Source organism: Rhamphochromis longiceps, linkage group LG2 (genome assembly GCF_057381845.1).
Source record: "Rhamphochromis longiceps isolate RC_006_pf linkage group LG2, R_longiceps_female_GT1.1, whole genome shotgun sequence".
NCBI lineage: Eukaryota > Metazoa > Chordata > Actinopteri > Cichliformes > Cichlidae > Rhamphochromis > Rhamphochromis longiceps.
The window spans coordinates 36,318,305-36,332,605 of record NC_140558.1 but is presented as its reverse complement, the minus strand read 5'-3'; the positions used below and the strand labels follow the sequence as shown (position 1 = coordinate 36,332,605).

Here is a 14,301-nt window from a genome sequence, read left to right as displayed (position 1 = left end):
GGTAAAACATGTGGAAGGTCTCCAAAGAATAGGTTGGATGCAAGGTTGTCCCAAATGTTGCTACATTTAGGATTTGCTGAATCTACATCAAAATCCTGAAAATTCTAAAGGCATTTTTTAGTATTTCATTCATGTTGCATTTGTTTGGTCTATATGATCTTGAGGACATCAACTGTACTGGAAAGAAGGGAAAAAAAAGGTTTTTGAATTGTTTTTGGAAGGTGTTATATCTGTTTGCTTTAACAACAGATTGTTTTTAACAGAATCTCAACTACGAAAAATAGAAAATTGAGAAAAGAGTTCTTATTTAAACTAATTAGAGTTCAATGGAATTTAGCCTGTGCAAATTTGACTGTGAAAACAAATGGCAGATAACATATTGGATATTATCTAACACTGAATTTGATAAAATTCAAAATTCTGACCCTTTCTTAACTTTCCTAACTTCTTTTTTTATTGTTTAAGTTATCAGATATGTTAAGTCAGTAACATTTAGCCTACGTTCACACTGCAGGTCTTAATGCTCAATTCCGATTTTTTGATCAAATCCGATTTTTTTGTCTGCTTGTTCAAACTACAAATAAAATGCGACAGCAAACACGCTCTAGTGTGAACGCTCAAAGCGGCCCGCATGCGCAAAAGAAGACTTCACACACAACGCGCTCTGTTTAGACCCAGAGCAAACAATATTGTTTGACTGATGGCCCTTAATATAAAGACTTCGGACTTTACGTTTCCCAATTTTTGCTTTAAGTTATTTTGTTATTTACATAATAATGTAAATAACCTAATAATTATCCTTATTGCTGTTTTAGAGGAGCGGTGCTTCAAAGGATAGTTGCTGATTTCTGTCAGAAACTGCAGATTATACAGTACAAATAAAATGTTCACGTTGCCTTCCCAACAGTTTCACAGACATCTACACTGGATGGCCAGGAAGCGTTCGCGATGTCTTCTCTGGCGCTGATAATTGGCATCTGTCTTGTGTCAGTGACGTAAAAGAGTCAGACTCGAGTCATTAATCTTTTTATGACTTTAGACTTGACTTGAAAAAATGTTCTAAGACTGTGACTTGACTTGGACTTTTACACCAATGACCTGGGACTTGAATTGGACTTGAACCGGTTTCCTTGAAAAGGCTTGATATATTTCACCCTAAATGTAAAATTTAACACGCATATTATATAGAAAGTGTGCACCATTAATTCAATTCATTCATTCGTTTATTCAAACCACACTCTGTACGTATGTGTGCGTGAGCTGTAGCACAGCCAATCAAATTAACCAGATTTTTTTTAAAAAGAAAAAAAAAACCCTCAAAAATGCTGCAAGTAGTTGTTTTTTTCAGGTACATAAACTATGAAGTAGTCAACAAAATAACAAAATGCAATATGCAAAACATGCAAGAAGAGAATCACAGACAGAGATGGAACAACTTCCAACTTTGGACAGTTGAAATTGCATAAAGAACGGTAGATGGTGCTTCTCTTTTGCTACGATGAGATAGCTGACTTCATCTAACTAGCAAACGTTGTCCAGGCTACGTTGGTGATACAGTTTTTTTTAAATGTGTATGATATTTTTGTCATGCGATTTTAAAGCCGGTCCTACAAGCGCATCCAAGAGTAACATGCAGATTATCTCAGAACTGTCGATGAAAATTATTCTTGGAGCTAAGTTTAATTGAGCTGCATTTTATAGAGGTGCAGTTTTAACAATTTGTGTATATTTTCTAAGTTCACTATTTTGTCATGTGTTCAGAAAAACACAGATTTAAAAATCACATGGTCTAATATTTACATTTAGCATATAACTGCGACATTCTTTTTTCGTTTCTTTTTTTAAAGACTCGAAAGGACTTGAAATTCAAAGTTTCAGACTTGTGACTTTACTCTCGGACTTTTACACCAGTGACTTGAGACTTGACTCTGACTTGCCTGACATTACTTGAGACTTGACTTGTGACTTGCAAAACAATGACTTGGTCCCACCTCTGGTGAGAAACCTGTACAACTGACAGGTCTTACAGTGTCCATCTCGAAAGTCGTACCTTGATGTTTGATAACAATTTATAACCTCTTAATAATATAAGTTCATTGGCGATTGGGATTTTCAACTTATTAAACACCAAAGGATGTCAGCCTTTGCCCTGCTGGCATCATATCACTGGGATACTTGTGTATGTTTAATTAGTGTTGAGAACTGACAGGCCCGCTGCTCTAAGTTCCTTGATGTTTGCTGGTTGCCTTTGGCACCACTGACCACATAATCATTGCTGGGCACATCAGGGACAAGGCTTGATTTTCAAAGCCTTTCGCTCCAGTGATTCGCTGCGCATCCATGAGATTGATCACAGTGGTTTATCTGTGGCAACATGTGCTTCATCCCTTCAGATTTGGGTGGTGGTCGCCTGAAGGGGTTGTGTCCTTGCTCTGGCTCTGGCTGAGGCATGGCGTGAGCTGAGGGGGAAGAAACAGTGTGACAGCAATACAGCCACGGCCCATCAGAAGTTGCCTGTGGCCCCCTTGTGATTAAAGCAGTGAAAAGCCAAAAGAAGGACAGGGAGAGATGGAGAATGGGAGGGATATAGACAGGAGGAAGAGAGAGAGCTAAAGATATTATCAACTGTTGCTTCAAAAGAAGACAGATAAGTGTGGGCTAACATTCATATAGGTCTTCAACTCAATTAATCCAGGATTATTTCTTATCTTCCCCCTTCTGTAAACTGTCATCACATCAAAAGTATGGAACATGGCTGCGAGCTTGATGGAAAAATATATAGCTCGAAAAAGAACAAAATCAAACAAGTTTTGTAAACAAGACTGTGTTTGGGTTTATAAATTGCATAATAGTTCAGTCAGATTTAAGAAGAGAACAAGAAAAAGCATCTTGACGGTGATTACAAAGCAAGAATGGAATATAAATGGATGAAAATAAACGTCGTGGTACTAAATCAAAGCAGAGGGTAGTTGCTACCATTTTTGGTATTCAGAAGATGGTGCTATTTGTTTGAGTATGCATTGTATTCATGAATCTGTTTATTTGCTCCCTGTGGCTTTCACAGCTGCCCTCTGCAGAAAGATTGCATTTTATCAACACTGCTTGACACAGCCAGGAGTCCATATTAAAAACATATGCACATTCTATATTAATTTGGGGTTTTTGGAAAAAAAAGGATAAACAAAAGCAAGACAACAAAATATGCCAACATCAATACTTTGCCGCTCAAATTGGGACCCCTATTCTCCTATTGTCTCGAAAACATGCATATCAGGGGTCATTCTCACACAGGCAACAACTGCTTCTGCCTCTCAGAGCACAAACAGCACCATACTTTTAATATTTATTGGAGCTGCTGTTACTATAAGCCCTGTCTTGCAAAATTCATATAATAAGACACACTATATCACCTTTTCCCCTTAATTTCCATAGTGGAGCTATGAAAGGCTAAAAATTTAATGATGCTTTACGTGTCACGTGAAGTTAAAAATATGATACCTGCAGCTGGGACCAATCATCCGGTAAACATGTGATTACAATCTTAACGTTGTAAACGAAAAAAATAAATAAAATGTAATCAAGGAAGCCGAAATGTTTAAATTGATTGGCTGTGTGATCTTGTCTTGTCTCACTGCAGCACTTTATGCTGGCTGCAAAATGAAGGGACTCTCTGTGAGGCGAGAGAGGGAAGAGTTGGGGTAATTTACACTAATTTGAGCGAACTCAAATCTCAGAGCCTATTCCACAGGAGACCTCAAGAGCACTTTCAGACGGTCAAAAAACTGTGGTAGTGTAGCCAGAAGAACAAGATCATTACTTCCATTGCACTTGTTCCATATACTGTAAGCTAGAGACAAGCCCAGAGGGAAGGGAATTGGCATTGATTTTTCTTTAGAAATTGATTTTTCTTTTCACTGACAACAGTGAGAAGACTTCAAAAATAAATCAACAGGAGTGAATATGAGCAACAGTAGTTCACGAAATACTTACTCTACATTCAAACCTCTTGTCTGGGTTTACCTTAGCTTCCTAAGGGGAAAACAAGGTAGTGCGTATCACTCTTTTAAAAGTTTGCGCTAACCTTATGTCAAATTGATAGTAAATTATTAATATATAATTGCTTAACACAACAGCAAACATTGCCAACAGCAAGTTTTATTTTTCAGTTTTTATTAAATCAGCTTTCATTTCTGACCTGTAAACTGCAGTTTATACATGTCACTAAATAAACTGAGACTCTATGGATCATTTACTTTTTATTTACAGCCGTCATTGTGCAGCAACAGTAAAGAATCTCCCACAACAGTGGAAGACAATAAAATGAGTAATTGAAAATACATAAATAGAAAAAAAAACAACAACAACCCTAATACCATAATTTTGATTTACCACAATGCGCGGTAATGACTTGCTTTTGTATTGGGAACATACTCTTACACACAGATATAAATACATTTTTTTCCCTGTCTCAACATGGGCAAAGCCAGAAATAGAAAGATGTTTAATGTGGGAATGTGTGAGAGGAATATCATGTTGAGCCATTTCTACAGCTAATTACTAAAAGTTTGCATTAACAGCAACGTAACAAATCAATCGCCTGTATTGTTGTTACCACATTATTTGGCCTCTTGCTATTGAAAACGTTGTACAGAAATCCCGGACTGCTGCTTTGTTTGTTTTTCTTTCTTTTTAAGCTATTTTTTGCAATGTAATGGCCCTTACATTGAACATTGTTGTTTTCTCTTCTATGCTGTTCTCTTTTATTGAAAAAACCCCCAAACCTCTGTCACTAACTAAGCCAAAAGTAGAAGTAATTCAGGGAGAAACACTTCATTTCAATGGAAAATAAAACCTGCAAAAACTTGATTTTTTTTTTTTATCTGAAATGCAAAGTGAGTGAAGAGTTTCTGTAATGTTTTCCATTAAAGTTGATTGTATCCAGCTCTCCAGGTAATTTCATCTGCATTTTGTCAGAACATAAAGCCCAAACTCTTTTTGATTCCCTCATTCCTTCTATATAATTTTTCCATCATTCATTGATCTCTTGAACTAATTTTACGTGTCCTAGACCCAGTGTGTAGATTTTACCATGTAGACCTGGGGCAGAGATCACCGAGAGTTCAAATATGTAACATTGTGCATTTGTTTACAGGTCAGCTGACTGTGTTTGACAGTAATTAGTACGCCCTGTCACCTTGCTATGGCAGCCTCACGCTCTTTGTATAAGGTCATGTAAATAGCCATCATATTAATATAATTATGCAAAACCATCGGGTCCAAAAGCTGTCCAAAAGTGACATATTCCATTCAATTAGAGGCTACACTGATGTAACTGATGTACTTACTTCCTAGGAAGTGACACATTCCACAACAGATTTCATTGCTGTGGGCCAATTTGATTCACATCCAATTCTGCAGTCGGAGAGTATGTATAAAGTGACGTGCTGCAAAAATCCAGTGTGGTTCTAAGAAAGCATAAGATTAGTGGATTTTTCTTAGCCTCTGTTCCTAATATATCCATCAGTGTGCAGTGGAGGTAATTATTCCTGAAAGGTGGAACTAGGAAGTGGCTTTTACGCTTGCAGAAAGCATTCCTCAGAATGATGACCGAAGGAAGTGAGATCAGAAGCAATTAACTACTAGGAGTGTAAAGTCACAGAGCTCTAAATCTTATTGCTACACAGCACTTGGTTTGTGTTGTTGTTAATTACCAAAGTAACTCAGACCAGCATAAGAAAATCACAACTGCTTTTTTTCCATCCCTTTTTGTTGTTGTTGTTTGTCACTAATGGTGTACTTTGCAAAAAACAAAAAAGGAAGATTTTGCACCTTAATTTTGTTCCAGGTTTCACAAATTTCTTATCAGATGAATAAACAGTTTCAGATTTGTTCTGATTTAAACAGTTTGAAAGTTAATAATTTCTAACCTGCCAAATGAAACATTTTCAGGAACACCTTTGTAGCCCTCTGTGGTTTGGATTGACAAGCGTTAAATGGCTTGGCGGCAGCTCCTGTATGCTCTATTATCACAAGAGGACTTATCGACTGTTCCTGTTTAATGCATCAAGACTCCTCCTGTAGCACCCTGTCTCTGGCCTTCATCTATGATTCATTTTTATTACCCATCATTCTCGGGACACAAGCCCCCCGAGGCTTCTATATGGCACGTGGGGCGGAGCGGAAGTTAGCTGACACCTAATCTGCTCGAAGATGGACCTTTGTTATTCATTGACACCCTCAGTGGATCCTGATTTGTTGACGGATGGGGCTAGGATGAAATCAAGCATTCAGTGTACATAGACAAAACACATAATGTGGTGAAAGCAAGGTTACGGGGCAGGCTCTGCACTCATTCTATTTTGAAAAATACAATCAAATAAAAATTCATAGCATCACAATCCTCACCCTGCTCTACCTAGTGAATATATGTGAGCAAGTTAAAGCCTAGCTACCAAGACCTTTCTGTATTTCTCAGATTACTTTAAACAACATCACTTTGACCAAGATACGGTGATTCTCTGTGCTGACAAGTCCCCTGCAGATAATTTTATCGCGTGCCTCTGTGTACATATTCTCTTTCTTCACCCTCTATCAAATGTAATCAGACTCAGTTTTAGTCACAAGCCACAGCAGCACGTCCAGTAAAAATACAGCAGCACTGACAACACCAGAACTCTATTAATTCCTCAACCACCATAGCTGCTGGTCCTGTATAATATTGTCCTTAGCTTGGGAGGGAGAATAGAGTATGTAAAGTGTGTGAAATATGCTTGTGAATATCAACAACTGGAGTTTCTTTCCCGATGGTGGTAAACTCTTAACCTATACCATAGGCCTCATATTTGAATGGACAGTAACTGTGGGCCAGTCTAAAAACCAAAACCTGGCTTTAATGAAAGGGTTAAGAAAAAAAAGTATTTCTGAAATGCTTAATCTGTGGACCATCTGATTTATTCAGTGCTACCCACCTGTGATATTTCTTTATTTAAAAAACAATTCGAAATTGTTCGGTTGCTTTTGTACTTAATTTTTTTACAGTGGTTCACTGAGGCCACTAGTTACGTGACCTTAGTGAACTCACAAGCTTTCTGTATTTGATATGAGTAGGTTTTACTGAAGATCCTTTTGTTGTGTCCTAATGCAGATGCTCCATGCACGGCAGGTTCTAGCCCTCAAGTGCATTTAAGAGTATTATTTTAGGAATAGTATGTTCTTTTAAATTTGAAGTAAGGGGAATAAAGGGGACTGTCTGTGTCAGATTTTAAATTGGTTTTAGCAAAGGCAATTCTAACCTACTTACTCACTCCAAAAACAAAACCTTCTGAAGATCAAATGTGTTCAAAAGGAATTGAAGTAACACGGAAGCTTTCAAAGTCAGCCATCAAGGACACACAAGTTTATTTAACATCTCTAACAGTCCATCCAAGATCTCACAGAAAACCAGTAAGGGCATATGTGTGGAGGATACTGTTGTCTCGAGTGTTTTAGGTCTGTCAGATCTGACAGCAGCAACAATGAAAACCAACCAGAAAGGGTGCAAGGTGAAAAGAGGCTTTTCAGGTGTATACCGTCACTCCATCTTCCTCCAGAAGACAGAAAGGTAGGACAATGTCTCCTCCAAGGTAGCTTCTTGCACCTTTCATTGTCAGATTAATAAATAATCTGTGAAAATGTACTGTTATTGTAATGGCTTTCAGGCACCCTGGCTTTGATACCGCTGCTGCTGCTCTTCATAGGCAAGCTATCTCTTTAAAAATGAATATGTTAAAGAACAGTACTTCCATTAGCTATCCTTTGCATTTCCATTCCTCCATGTTCTCTAGCCTCATGCACTCAAGCTAAGTGTTGAGCACACCCAAAAGCACTGAATGCACAAATCTGTGGGAGTGTATGTGGCTGTTCTAAAGAGTTCACAAAGTCAACATATCTCAAAAACGAAAACTGTACTGAACTTTAAGGAAAAAAGTTTTTTTTATAGCATTTTCTGAAAAACACTAGTAAATCAATTTGAAACGATGACCTCTAAAGAACCTACCAGTTATTTATGGGATATTGTCAAACACAAATGTCATTTTGGGAAAGAAAGACACGTAAAGTAACTTATTTAGCATTTTGCTTCAGCACAGTCGGCGATTGTTTTGACTGATATAAATATCAAGCTTATGTTCTTTGATAGAAATGGTGCGCATTAACCAGTGTGAAAAGCCAGTAACAATAGGTTTCTGTCAAGCAAAGAAGAATAGAAATGTCATTCCTGTCAGGGTGGATGCTGACCAAAGTTCTCCTTCTGTCTCTCACTGACTGGATTTCTCTGTCTCCCACTTGACAGAAACTCTCTTTGACGATGTGAAAGGAAGACTCTGTTATTCCATTATTCAAATATTTTAGAGCCTGATTTTAGTGTGAGGAGCAAGCAACCCCTTATGTCAGTAGTGGCCTTGCCTGGATATGGAAACCTAGCACCCGGAATGCACTGAAACATTTATGCTGGGTTATTTCTACTTCAAGGAATATTCCTTTTTATTATTATATTTCTGATGCAACATTGTGCAAATTTATCAGTCTGAATTATTCATTGATTGAAATAAAGTTGCAGAGCATAAATCCACATGAGGTTCATCGAGATACCTTCAGCATTAATTAAAGTATCTTATATGTTTATGCACTTTATATTTTATGAAAGAAGCTCTTGATTTTCTTCTGGACATTAAGCTAAAACACCAAGAACCAGAAAATAGGCATTAATCCACGAAATGGAATTATTATTCAGACTGCTACATGGATGCATACAGAGAGGCATCATTGTGTATTGTAACTTATATTGCACCACTGCTTTTAGGGGAATAATAAAGAAACATGATTAGTCCTGCCCTGGAGAGCTGACTTGGAATTTTGCCTAATTCTAACTGCAGTATGCTCATACTGCACAGTTATCACCTTAGGGATGATTAGAAATGTTTCCTTTTCCTCTCTGGGTATCACAAATCACTTATGCTGTAAATTAATAGCACAGCAGATAGTGAATAGAAAATTAATGTGCTGCTAAAGCTTTGCATATTCATTTTGGAAATCATTTAATTGGTGATGAATGTGCAACTCGCCACACTTGAATTGATGAAAATGTAGCAGTTATTTGAACACAGTGTGTGTTAAAACAAGACGTCATGCACTTGAAATAGTTTTTTCTCTTTAGTTTATGAACATGTTAATTAGATGCATGTATTATATGGTTGGAAATGGGGAAGTAGCCACAGAGGAAAGCCTGAGACCTTACAGAAGATTTACAAATAAAGTGGGAAGATTAAATTAATGTTATGGTGTCCCGGTGCTAGAAATAAGCAATTTTTCACTGTGTGCAGTACATCATCAAACTCCTGAAAGTGTACATTACATGATTAAATGAAAATTACTGGAATTTTGCAAAGCAGTTTGGTAGAGGTGAGTATTAGTTTTGATAGACACATTGCCGCCCCATGTGGCATTAGCTTGGCACAGTCACTTCCTCATCTCTCGCTGTTTTCATCATGCAGACACACACAACACAAAAGCACACAAGACAATGCTTGTGCTTTGAATGCTCCAGTAGGAGAGGATAAGCTATGCTTTCAGTCACACATATCAAATGCTGGAAACAGCAACAAAGGCTTGCAACATCCCGTTTTTAGTCTTCAAATAGGGATTTGACAAGGGAAAAAAAAAGAAAAGAGAATGATAAGGCGAGAGCAACTTTGAGACGGAAGGATAATTCCTCACGCTGTTCCTTTTTTAATCTAAAGAAATATCCCTAAACTGCATATAAAACTCATGCATCATTTGATGTACACATTTACTAGGCAACTTTTTCTTCTCACATGAACATAAAACGCTCAGTTGCAAGGGGATTCGTGTCAAGTAAGACACCAATGTTGAACTTGTTGACTCTTATTTTTGGGCAGTGCAACATCATTATTCATGCTCCTTATTCATGGTGTCAGGCTGCACAGTGAAGCGGCTTTTTTGCAACTAAAATGTTTTTTTTTATGCAATGTTTGCTTCATGCACTTGTATTTCAAATGAATCTACAAATAGAAAATGCTATTCCAGATTTATTAGATAGAAGGTATTTATAAATTTAACATTATCACCCTGTAAAACTATAAGGGACTGTAGAGAACTATAAAACTTTCAAAAGGGAACACATAGTAAGAGATCGTTATTAATGCCAGCAAATCTCAAATGACCCTGAGTGTTCTTGCAAAAAGCCTAATGAAGCAAAGTGTCAGTGCTTGATGATGATGATGATAACTTCAGAATTGAGCTTAAACTGGCATTAAAAATTAACTGACTTATACATTAACTTCAGCCGCAGAACATTACCATAGATTTAAAGTGTGATGGCGTAGTGCAGCTTACAGTGTCTGACCCTTTGTACACTGGAGCGTTGAGCCATCGGCTCACATCAGACTGTCTGATCTGAAGTTCATTTAAGGGAAATTAGGAGCAGTTTTAATAAAGCTTGTTGCCCATGAGGTCACTTAACTGTCTGACCGTGCATATGCGAGAAACTCTCCGTCAATGCTCGCAAGCTGCAGCATAATTTCAAAGAAAGCTCACTGAAGTACTTCTGTACTGCACCTGTAACCCACATAAAATGGGGGTACCACTTTAAGGACTGATATGAGGAGAGATGGACAGCCTGCCCAACCAATCGAAATGCACAGGTCCCAGTATGTTTTGACCAATGGGAGAGCAGTCTGCCGCTGTATGTCCCACCTACGTGCTCTGTGTTTGCTGCTATGTGTGGAGGTAGTCGCGTGCTGGCAGGAGAAAAGAGAGACTGAAGCTTTTGAGCTGGAAAAAAGTATTAGATATAAGTTGCAACCAACTGTGTTGCACATAAGTTCACTGGTTATCAGCTACCTTTCATGTTAAAAGTAGCCACAGTGAGTAAGCAGGCAAATGCTGCATTTTTCTGGTGACTTTAAAAAGTACCGCGTGGAGCTAAACTGTTAGCCTTTGTTAGCTCTGGTTGCTATCAACTGCCTGGAAGTTCATCTCAATCTGCTTCCAGAAGTAAGGTAACACTTGAAGCGCAACTTATGTTTATTTTTCCTTCATGTCGTATTACGGTTATTAAAGAGAAAACATGTCCTGTTACGTTATTTAGAGCCCTGCATTTTCCGACCGAGAGACACTATGCCATTGTCTTCGGCCGTGATGCGCTGAGATCGGTGAGCACATGTTGTATGTCTCAGTTAGTTCATGTCTGTTTCACATTTTATCGTTGAGAAACTGAATTAATCTCAATTGTTTGATTAATAATTGTCGCATATGCGACATATATGCATATGCACTGACTTTACTTGGTTTAATGCATAGTTTATGTAAGAGAGATGTTTTATTTTTGCAAAATTGAGTATTTTTATTGCAAATTTATGTTGAATGTGATTTAAACAAAATCCTAAGTTGTGAATTATAGCTAGAACAGCATAATTAATATTTGAATTGCTCTTCTGACCCTGTCTGTTGACAGGTCAGGTTTTTTTTGTATGCTGATTTGTTCCTGAGGTGGATTCCTCCGGTGAAATAGATGGCGAGCCTTCCCACCTGGACTTAGAGAGACTGAGATTCGCTTCTTTTCCACTTGATGATCTGCTGCACCTTGCGGTGTGGTAGGACTGTATCACTCACACTTTCACGCACAGCTGGTTATACATAAGACCACTGACTGACATTCTTTCATCCCTATTTTCTTTCACACCCTGGGAATTTTTTGGACTTTACCCCTTGGACATTTTTTATTTGGGACTTTAAATAATGAGCTGTTGTGTAGAGCATTCTCCACATGTGAAAAGAGTGTGAAATTTTCATTTGAATGTGCATTGGATTTGTGTAATCTGTTTCTATAAGAGTTAAGGAGTCAGGTTACTAGGGTGCACCCGAGCATTGAAACCCGAGCATTGAAACCCGAACATTGAAAACCAAAAATAACACTTGGCCAAGTCATTGCTTTAGTAGTTTGTGTTTTACTTTTCTTTTAATTTTTGTAAGTTTCCTTTCTACCATTGTAAAGTGTCTTTAACCTGTGCTTGTCAACCTTATGGTTTATGTCACTAAAGTTGGCTGGTTCTTTTGAGTTACATTCTTGTCTCTGTGTCTCATTTGAACACACCCCTGTGCTCCTATAGTCGAGCCTATTGGCCCATTGATATATTCTTTTCAACAATTCCCCTTACTGTGTTACAGTGAGAGCTTTGGCGAGCCAGCCAGGAGCATGGTTGTGTGTGTTTAAGTGCTAGACAATTTGTGTGTGGTGTTTAAAAGTGCTTAATCTGAGCTATAACTTCTAGAGAGAAAATGGATGTTGTGCTAAGTGAATCCGTCAGAATTCCCAATTCTGTAGTTGTTAGTGGGATCACAGGATCAGAGACTGATGAGGAAGTGTCCACTTTCCTCCAAAAATATGGTTCCATCAACCGTTACTTTCGTCTAGACGATCCTGAGTCAGATTACCATAAGCACATGATCATCGAGTTTACACATGAGACTGCCATGCACACATTGGAGCCACTGTTACCTCTGCGGCTTCCAAGTACAACCCAAGCAGGCATCGTGTATGAGTTAAAGGCCTTAGGAAGTGTTTACTCCCTTGATGCCAGAAACAAAGCCACTAAAATGTACATGGAACAGCTCCGTGAAATTGCCAAACTGAGTGGAAATTCATTAGAGGAGATGTTAAAGGAAGAACTTAAAAATCTGGTTTCATCGGCAGGAAGTGCTATTTCCCAGTCATCTCAAACTGGTCCAGAATCCTCAACTGTACAGAGCCCACTTCCACAGAAAGACTTAACCAGCAAGGGAGACGTTTCATTTTCTGAGGACCCTCAATCAGGTGTACCTCTAGACTCCACAGTTTTGACATCACCAAATAACGCAAGTAAATCTCTTACCTCTCCCAATTTCAGTGAAAACCTGACTGATTTCAGCCCCTCACAGACTCTTCCAGCTTCTTCTGGGGCCGCTTCTAGCCCCATAATTGATGTTAATCCAACTGCTGTTCAGCGAGTAGTTGTTGAGCATGTAGTGCGCAGCAATGAGAGCTCACCCCAGTTCGCATCATCTGGTAGACTCAGGGCTTATTCGGGCAAGAGCCCACGTCCTAGCCATGAGGCAGATTATGATACGTGGCGAGCTAGTGTTGAAATCCTTATTAGAGATCCTTCTGTGTCTGATCTGCACTGCACACATCGTATACTTGACAGTCTGCTTCCTCCTGCTTCCGAGATGATTAAACATCTGAGTCCACAGTCTAGACCCTCTGCCTATCTTGAGTTGCTTGACTCTGCCTACGGAACAGTCGAAGATGGTGATGAGCTGCATGCTAGGTTCATGAGCACATTTCAAAATGATGGAGAGAGAGCTTCTGTTTTCCTGCAGAGGCTGCACACTGCATTAAGTAGAGCCATGAGACGTGGTGGTGTGTCCGCTCATGATTTTAACCAACAGCTCTTAAAGCAGTTCATTCGAGGTTGTTGGGAGAATGCACTAATAATCGATCTTCAGCTAGAACAAAAAAAAAGAAAACCCACCTTCCTTTGCAGAGCTGCTGCTTCTTCTTAGGACAGAAGAAGATAAACAGGCTGCAAAACTGAGCCGCATGAGGCAGCATTTTAGTCATGCTAAGTCTGCCCAAAACTCTAGAAAGCAGCACGCCACGTCACACGTGCAACTCGCTCACACCACCAATAATCTGGTGGACAAATCTGATCTTGAGACGCTAAAGCAACAAGTTGCTGACCTCAGCATTCAGCTTAACAGTCTTGTATCTGAGAATCATAAGACGAAACAACCTAAGCAGCAAAAAGCGAGGTCCGTCACACCTGACACCCACGGTGTGAAACCAAAAGTGGCCAGTCAGCATCCCTCCACATTTAAAGCTAACAGTAGACCACGTCCATGGTACTGTTTCCAGTGTGGGGAGGATGGCCATGTCGTCTCAGTTTGTGATAAAGCGCCAAACCCTTCCCTTGTAGCAGCTAAGAAAAGACAGCTGAAAGAAAAACAGGCTGCTTGGGAAGCCTCTAATGCTTCTCGAAGTGAGGCACATTTAAACTGAAGCCTACTCCCATAGAGGGACATATGGGAGTGGAGTCTCGCAATGTCAGTCCCAAAATCCTGAAACCTGCCATTAAAAACGTTAAAGTGGAAGGATCAAAATTTCCACATGGCCTTGTAGGAACTAAGACCACAGCTCAAGTAACTATTGCAGGAAGAGACACAAACTGTCTTTTGGACACGGGTTCACAAGTCACAACTGTACCC

At 38.9% G+C, this 14,301-nt stretch overlaps 1 protein-coding gene across 1 annotated transcript; it reads left to right on the top strand.

The window, feature by feature from the left end:
- The first annotated feature begins 10,640 nt into the window (after nt 1-10,640).
- On the top strand, nt 10,641-13,599 carry LOC146677787 (uncharacterized). Its single transcript, XM_085380127.1, has 2 exons — nt 10,641-11,210; nt 11,513-13,599. Exon 2 carries the CDS (start codon nt 12,337-12,339, stop codon nt 13,597-13,599), a length of 1,263 nt encoding a protein of 420 aa, XP_085236253.1. The 5' UTR covers nt 10,641-11,210; nt 11,513-12,336.
- The last annotated feature ends 702 nt before the right edge of the window (nt 13,600-14,301 follow it).

Excerpts from the sequence above, each read along its gene's own strand:
- LOC146677787 (XM_085380127.1), top strand. The coding sequence starts at position 12,337 with ATGGATGTTGTGCTAAGTGAATCCGTCAGAATTCCCAATTCTGTAGTT.